An 8,172-nucleotide genomic window follows, 5' to 3' on the forward strand; every position below is an offset into this window, starting at 1 on the left:
GTGGACCTATTGGCTGTCGCCCTTGCTTCAGAATCGGCCAAGTTTTTTCCCCTGGCAATGGGGGAATCCCCTTTCTGGTGGCCCGGGCAGTGTATAATACTCACTTTTAGCGGTCGGTGAAGGGCCTCTAGCAGGGCTATGATCTCTGCCTTGTTTTTGATTTCTTTTCCTCCAGAGGTTAGCAGGTCCCGCTGTCGATAGATGGCACCATGCACATGGGCAGTGGCAAAGGCATACCTGCTGTCCGTATAGATGTTGATTCTTTTGCCCTCTCCTAGTTCAAGGGCTTTTGTGAGGGTGATGAGTTCTGCCTTCTGGGCGGATGTTCCTGCAGGTAAGGTCTGTGCCCATATCAGGTTCTGGCCATCTACTATAGCAGCTCCTGCCTTTCGTACTCCTTCCTCCAGGAAACTACTGCCGTCAGGTGGCTTCGGCATCTGTCAGAGGCTGATCTGACAAGTCTTTCCGCCCTCCATGTGCCTCAGCAAGCATTTGTTGGCAGTCACGGATAGGAGGGTCAAGGTCAGGGTCTGGTAGCAACGTGGCTGGATTTAAGCTTGCCAGGGGGAGCAAAAGTAACTCGGTCTGAGTTCAGTAACAGAGTCTGATAGTGAGTCATGTGAGCATTTGTGAGCCAGCGGTCAGGGGGCTGGCAGACAATACTCTCTAAAGCATGAGGTGCTGAGATCACTAAACTCTGTCCCATAGTCAATTTGTCAGCATTTTTTACCAGAACTGCGACTGCTGTATGATTCTTAGACAAGCTGGCTACCCCAAGGCTACTGGGTCTAGTTTTTTTAGACAGATATGCTACAGGCCTTTTCCAGGGCCCCAGTTTTCGAGTTAGGACCCCCTTTGCAACCCCCTTATTTTCTGCCACATACAAGTGGAAGGGCTTGGTTAGGTCTGGGAGCCCCAGAGCCAGTGCGAACATTAAGGCCGTCTTGATGTTGTTAAAAGCCTGTTGTTCTTCCTTTCCCCACTTGAAGGGCTGACTGTTCTTAGTGAGGGTATATAACAGGGCTGTCATCTCAGCAAAACCAGGTTTCCATAGGCGGCAGAACCTCTTAGTGAGGGTATATAACAGGGCTGTCATCTCAGCAAAACCAGGTTTCCATAGGCGGCAGAACCTGGCAGTACCTAAAAATTCCCTGACTTGTCTTGGATTAGCGGGTGGTGGAATGTGAAACACTGTCTCTTTTCTGGCCTCAGACAACCACCTCTTCCCATCTTTAAGAAGGTACCCCAGGTAACGAACCTGTCACTTGCAGATCTGAGCCTTTTTGGCGGAGGCTCAATAGCCCAGTTCTCCCAACTCTGTGAGGAGACACTTTGTTCCTTCCAGATACAGTTCCTCATCAGCCGCTGCTAAGAGGAGATCATCTACATACTGTAACAGAGTTACCTGGGGGTTAGAGGCCTGGAACATAGCCAAGTCTTGGTGGAGGGCCTCATCAAAGATGGTGGACGAATTTTTGAACCCTTGAGGCAGGCGGGTCCACATGAGTTGCCCTGCTAGGCCAGTCTCTGGATCTTTCCACTCGAAGGCAAAGTAATCTTGACTTTTTACAGTCAGCGGCAAACAGAAAAATGCATCTTTGAGATCCAGTACCGAATACCAGGTCCTGTCTGGAAGTAAAGAACTCAAAAGATTATAGGGATTAGGGATGGTGGCATGGAGGTTGGCCACACGTTTGTTTACCTCTCGGAGATCTTGGACCAGCAGCAAGGGCGTGTTCCAGGCCAATTGGCACTTCTGTAGGATCCCCAGCTGGAGAGGCTTTTCTTGTCGATCTAACACCCGAGATCCCTCAGGGTCAAAATGAATTTGAGCACCCATTTTGGTGAGGAGGTCTCTTCCCAGTAGTGGGTAGGGGCACTCAGAAATGACAATGAACGAGTGGGATACCCAGCCCACGCCTAGGTCCACTGTTCTTTGGGTAGTCCATGAGTACTGCTTATTCCCTGTAGCCCTTTGTACCCATGACTTCTTTTTGAGAAGGGGTCCATTTGCTTGTTGTAATACTCAATTCTCGGCTCCAGTATCTACCATCAGGATTCCTGTGGCCGTGATGTGCCGGTACGTCTACCCACTGCTATGAACACTACAGACCAATGGATCTGTCCCAGAGCCACCGAAAAGCCAAAACCAGACCTATGACTCCCTCCCGGAGCCACCAAAAAGCTAACCAGACCAGTGACTCCCTCCCAGAGCCACTGAGAAGCTGAAACCAGACTACAGCAGACAACAGAGACACAAAGACAGACACAGCTGACAGACAGACAACCGCGGTACCTGCTCGAGCGATTTTTTGTTTTTGTCCTTTTTCCTTGCAGCACGCACATTGATCCTTCCTGTTGCCCGGTACTGTCTTATTAGTTTCCCTGACTACAGTGGCCAGAATTTTGTGAAAATTTCTTTCTTGGCACTTTTCTCTCTTTATTTCTTTAGCTTCCTGCTCTTTCTGCTTTCTTTCTTCTTTTTCCTCCTCTGTCTCTCTATTATGATAAACCTTTTCAGCCACCTGCACTAATTCCCTCAACGACTTATCTTGTAACCCTTCAAGCTTCTGCAGTTTCTTCCTGATGTCTCTCCTAGACTGGTCAATAAAATCAACTGTCACTGTAGCTTTGTGCTCCTCACTACTAGGATCATACGGGGTAAACTGACGGAATGCCTCTATGAGTCTCTCCAAAAATGCTGACGGAGACTCTTTGGACCCCTGGATCACCTCTCCTACCTTAGTCAAATTGGTGGGGCATTTTGCTGACCCTCGGAGACCTGCCATTAGAGCCTGGCGGTAGACCTTCAGGTGCTCCCTACCTTCTGCCGAGTTAAAATCCCAGTTAGGTCTGGTCAACGGGAACCCTGCATCTATGACATCAGGGAGAAGGGTAGGTCGCCCATCGGCTCCTGGAACATTCTTTCAAGCCTCCAGGAGGATCCGTTGTTTCTCCTCAGTGGTGAACAGGACCTGGAGGAGCTGCTGGCAGTCATCCCGGGTGGGCTGATGAGTAAAGAGAAGGGATTCTACAAGGTTAGTGAGACCCTGGGGGTTTTCAGAGAAAGGGGGATTTTGAGATTTCCAGTTGTATAGATCAGAAGAGGAGAAAGGCCAGTACTGTAAGGGCTGGTTGCCCTCTTCATCAGGAGGGCCATAAGCCCTCAGGGGGAAGATAGGTATCGCCTCTAGAGTAGCTGCCCACCTACTGCGTGTCCCCTGTGCAGGACCTTCTTGTGCTCTTTGTGGATCCTCTGGCAGGGCCAAAGGCTCTGGCAAGGCCAAAGGATGGGCTGCCTGTGGGCGAAGGGAAGAGGCATAGGGAGGAGGAGGAGGATCAGAAAGGAGCCAGTCTGGGTCAGTGGATGGCAGGACCTCCGGTTTCTTTTCCAATTCTCAGAGGGCAAATACAGCCAATGGACCTGTTAGGGGAACAAAGGGACAGACCCACGGAGGAGGATCCATGACTAGATCTTCCCAGACTATGATATAAGGTATCTGGTCTGGGTGACTTTTAGACCTAAAAAATCTTTCTTTTTACTGCCGTGATCAGCAGCAGAGAGAAGGAACCTTCAGCGGGCCACCCGAGTTGGGAAGCCAGCCACTACAAGGAACAAAGTGCTGCCCACTTATTCCTTCTGACCTGAACGAACAAATTATTAGCTCTGTCCTTTACATCAGTCCAGTATTTCAGAGTCAGACTTAAAGGGGTTGAGACACTGTGCCCCATGTCGCCCCAGACAATCGTCAGTCCCCACGCAACCAGACAAACACCAAAACACTGATGCACCCCTGCCATGGGCGCCACAACCAAATGATCCTAGAGATCTCCTGTGGAGCCAAACTTGCTCGTCTCCCACAGAGGAATCTGGAGTGTCCTCCAGGATTCCTGTGGCCGTGATGTGCCGGTACGTCTACCCACTGCTATGAACACTACAGACCAATGGATCTGTCCCAGAGCCACCGAAAAGCCAAAACCAGACCTATGACTCCCTCCCGGAGCCACCAAAAAGCTAACCAGACCAGTGACTCCCTCCCAGAGCCACTGAGAAGCTGAAACCAGACTACAGCAGACAACAGAGACACAAAGACAGACACAGCTGACAGACAGACAACCGCGGTACCTGCTCATAAACTTTTTACATTAAAATCTAATTAACTTGAAGAGTTAATTGGGCTACTATGGAAAAATTTGTTGGTATTTTCCTAGTGGCTCATTCATTTCCTAACCAGTGGAAGAAGGGAAGCATGAATTACCATTTTATCAATGGATCTAATAAAGCCAGAAGTGGAACTGTAAGATCTGTGCACCGTGCACAAACCCCACACATCGGGATGGCTCACCTCACAAAGACCATGAGACAGAGACTGATGCAATCAAGCAAGAGGAGTTTATTTCCAGCATGCTGGGGTCACTCAGCATTCAAGACAAAAGCGACCATGAGCCTTTAACACAAGAGCTTTTTATACAGTTTTTTAGACAGACTTTCACAATAGGATGAGTTGTTTACTGTTTACAGGTTATCAGAGGTGACCTTTGGATTTATTGGTGGGCTTTAGCAAGCTGGTACCCTGATAAGGAACAGTGCACTTCCCAATCGTTTATCTTCCAGGTGGCTTTTAGATAAGGAACTGGTCAGTCAGTTCCTGGAACCGGGTGGTGTTTTACTCCCTTCCTGGAATTTAATGTGTCTGGGCCTGCCTTACTTAAAATGGTGTTAGTTATGTTTTCCCATCTTTAATAAGCATTAAATACAGAAGCAAATTAAGCATGTTAAAGTTATATTTTTTCCTACAGAACAAGCTGTGAGAATTTGCTCTTCATTCAAAAATGCTTCCATGGAAAAACAAGCTTCAGAAAATTCCCCTTCTCTTTACCTTTTGTTAACTAAAAAATAAACATATTTCCAAGAGTAAGGAGTTGCTGAGCATTCATTGATCTAGAACTGTCCTAAAAGATACTGTACCACCATTCTTCTGCACCAGTTCTCACATTGTCTGGGAAATGATTTTAGACCTTGCAACCCTCATCTCTACAGCAGTCTCTCTTAATTTCCCTTTGAGATTCTGCTTCTTTTATCCCTCAGTCTCTTCTGTTTTAACCTTTGGATTGAGCTACAGCAAAACATCTTCATGGATGTCATACAGGAAGCCAGAGAAAAATTCCAATCTCCATAAAGCAACCACCAGGAAAGACTGCAGAAATGCTATTCAATGGTGAATGATAGTCTGACATCAATAAACTCAAAGACTTCTCCAAGAAGAAATGACTTGGAAGAGGCATTTCAAAAAGGAATCGTGCTATAATGGAAAAGGTTTGGTTCTGGGTCAGAGACACCTGGCATGTGCTGCTTATTATCTGTGTGACTTTGGGCAAGTTATTTGGCATCTCTGAGCTTTGGTTTCATCATCCATAAAATGGTAATGGAGACTGGAAGATGGCAAGAGTGCACCCAGGTATCTCAGGAGCTGCCATGGGCAGCCCCCCATCCAGTAGATAGCAGGAGCATACCCAGAACTTCAGCAGCCATTGCAGGCAGCCCCAACCTGGAAGATAGCAGAAGTTCACTTGAGGACCTCAGGAGCCAACACAGGCAGCCCCCACGGTTGTCACAGACATCACTTCAATGCAAGTGGTCCTCCACAGCCACCACCACTATCACTACTGCCACAAGGTCAGCCTGCCACCACAGCAGCAGCCACAGCCACTGTGCAGGAAGCCTGCCAATCACTTAACTGCACTGACACAAGTAGAGTCACCAGAAGAGCCCAGGGAAAGAGGTAAGTAAGCACAGACCCATGACCCAGTGGCTCAACACTTGGGGTAATTACACTGCCACAATGCAGTGGGACTCCTGGGGGTGGGAGGTACATGTGCAGCCCATGTGACTGCCTTGATCTGGGGAGACACATGTGGAACCCCCCAAGAGTGCAGAAATCTAGCATACCCAAATAGAATAAGAAAATCCTCAGTCACCACCAATGATCCCCCAACTGGGGGAAGCAAAGACCCAGGAGGAGCCTCTGCCTATAGGATAGAGGAAAGAGAAAACTTGTCCACAGTCACCCATTCAAACTGAGGAGCTCCAGTATACCCCAGTGCACCCATCAGGATCATGGGACACTAGCCAGGGTACAAACAAGCCCACCCAGGGCCACACACCCCAGCTAAAGAGCAAAATTGCACCCAGGCACTTCTCCCAAGAATTCAAGAGCTTTCCCACATCCTCAACAAACCAACATGGTGTCACTGACCTTAGCAAGGAATCACTAAGTACCCCAGTGCCTACGCCACAAAGGCACTCACAAACAACTCCAACACTGAATACTGCCAAAGTACCCACACAGAGACTACACTACTGTATCTACCCAGAATCAATGCTAAAACACTCTACTGAATGGTTGACATAAGACACATCTACATGAGGAAGTCTCTCTCCTCAAGGCCCACTCCACGGTAATAGATGAAGCAATTACTCTACCAGATGACCAAACATCAATATAGAGATACCAGAAATACGAAAAAACAAGAAAATATGACACCACCAAAGGAATATAGTAATTCTCAAATACCAGACCCCATAGAGCAGAAAATCCTTGAAATGACTGAAAAGGAATTCTGAGCAATAATCTTAAGGAACCCAGTGAGATACAAGAAGACTCAGTTAGGAAACACAGTGAAATGAGAAAAGGTATCCAGGATGTGAAGGAGAAAATTTACAAAGAGATTAATACCTTCAAAAAGAACATAGCAGAACTACTGGAACTGAAGGACTCATTCAATGAAATAAAAAGCACAACCAAGAGCTTAAGCAGCAGGCTAGAGCAAGAAGAAAGACTTCCTGACCCTGAAGATTGTCTTTTCAAAATAACCCAGGCAGACAACAAAAGAAAAAACAATCTTAAAGAATGAAGAAAATCTAAGAAAGATAGCAGACAACCTTAAGCACACAAACATCTGAAGCATGGGTGTTCCAGAAGGGGAGGAGAAAGGAAAAGGCATTGAAAACATATTCAGTGAAATAATAACAGAAAACTTTCCAGGTATAGGGAGAGAAACAGACCATCAGATACAGTTGGCTCAAAGATCCCCAAACAGATTCAATCCAAAAAGGCCCTCTCCAAAACACATTATAGTTAAACTGGCAAAGCTCAAAGACAAAGAAATAATCTTAAAAACAGCAAAAGAAAAGTGTAAAGTCACCTATGAGGGAGTCACCATAAGGCTAACAGCAGACTTCCCAACAGAAACACTACAGGATAAAATAAAATGGGATGATTTATTTAAAATACTAAAAGTAAAAGAAAAAAACTGCAAGCCAAGAATACTATACCCAGAGGAAATGGATAAATTTCTGGACACATACAAACTACCAAGACTTAACCAAGAGGAAATAGAATACCTGAATAGACCAATAACAAGCAATAAATTGAAGCAGTAATCAGCAGTCTCCCAACAAAGAAAAGCCCGGGACCAGATGGCTTTACTACCGAATTCTACCAAATCTTTAAAGAGGAATTAATACTAATTCTCTTCAAACTATTCCAAAAATTGAAACAGAGGCCATTCTCCCAAACTGAGGACAGCATCACCCTGATACCAAAACTAAATAAAGATACAACTGAAAAAGAAAAATAGACACCAATATCTCTGATGAACAGAGATGCAAAAATCCTCAACAAAATATTAGCAGATACAATATAGCAACACATCAAAAAAAGTGTACATCATGATCAGATGTGATTCATCCCAGGGATGCAAGGATGATTCAACATATGCAAGTCAATAAATGTGATACATTACATCAAGAAATGCAAGGACCAAAACCATATTATTAACTCAATCAACACATGAAAAGCATTAGACAAAATTCAACATCCCTTTATGATAAAGACTCTCAGCAAATTAGGTATAGAAGGAAAGTATCTCAGACAAAAAAGCCATATGCTACAAACCCACTGCCAATATCAACCTGTATGGAGAAAAGCTAAAAGCTTTACCCTTAAGAACAGGAACAAGACTGGATGCCCAATCTCACCACTCTTATTTAACATAGTATTGGAAGTACTAACCAGAGCATTCAGGCAAGAGAAAGAAATTAAGAGCATCCAGACTGCTAAAGATGAAGTCAAACTGTCCCTGTTTGCAGAAGGCATGATCCTGTATAGA

At 45.8% G+C, this 8,172-nt stretch overlaps 1 protein-coding gene across 1 annotated transcript in view; it reads right to left on the reverse strand.

Moving 5' to 3' along the window:
* Positions 1–3,732, reverse strand: part of LOC103593548 — a 5,566-nt gene extending 1,834 nt beyond the window's left edge. Inside the window, 6 exon segments of the mRNA XM_008576555.1 lie at positions 27–423; positions 425–561; positions 563–1,064; positions 1,131–1,794; positions 2,297–3,299; positions 3,646–3,732. Of these exon segments, the coding sequence (XP_008574777.1) occupies positions 27–423; positions 425–561; positions 563–1,064; positions 1,131–1,794; positions 2,297–3,299; positions 3,646–3,732 (2,790 nt within the window).
* Positions 3,733–8,172: the final 4,440 nt, after the last annotated feature.

Source organism: Galeopterus variegatus, unplaced genomic scaffold (assembly GCF_000696425.1).
Source record: "Galeopterus variegatus unplaced genomic scaffold, G_variegatus-3.0.2 Scaffold1366, whole genome shotgun sequence".
In the NCBI taxonomy this organism is placed as follows: domain Eukaryota; kingdom Metazoa; phylum Chordata; class Mammalia; order Dermoptera; family Cynocephalidae; genus Galeopterus; species Galeopterus variegatus.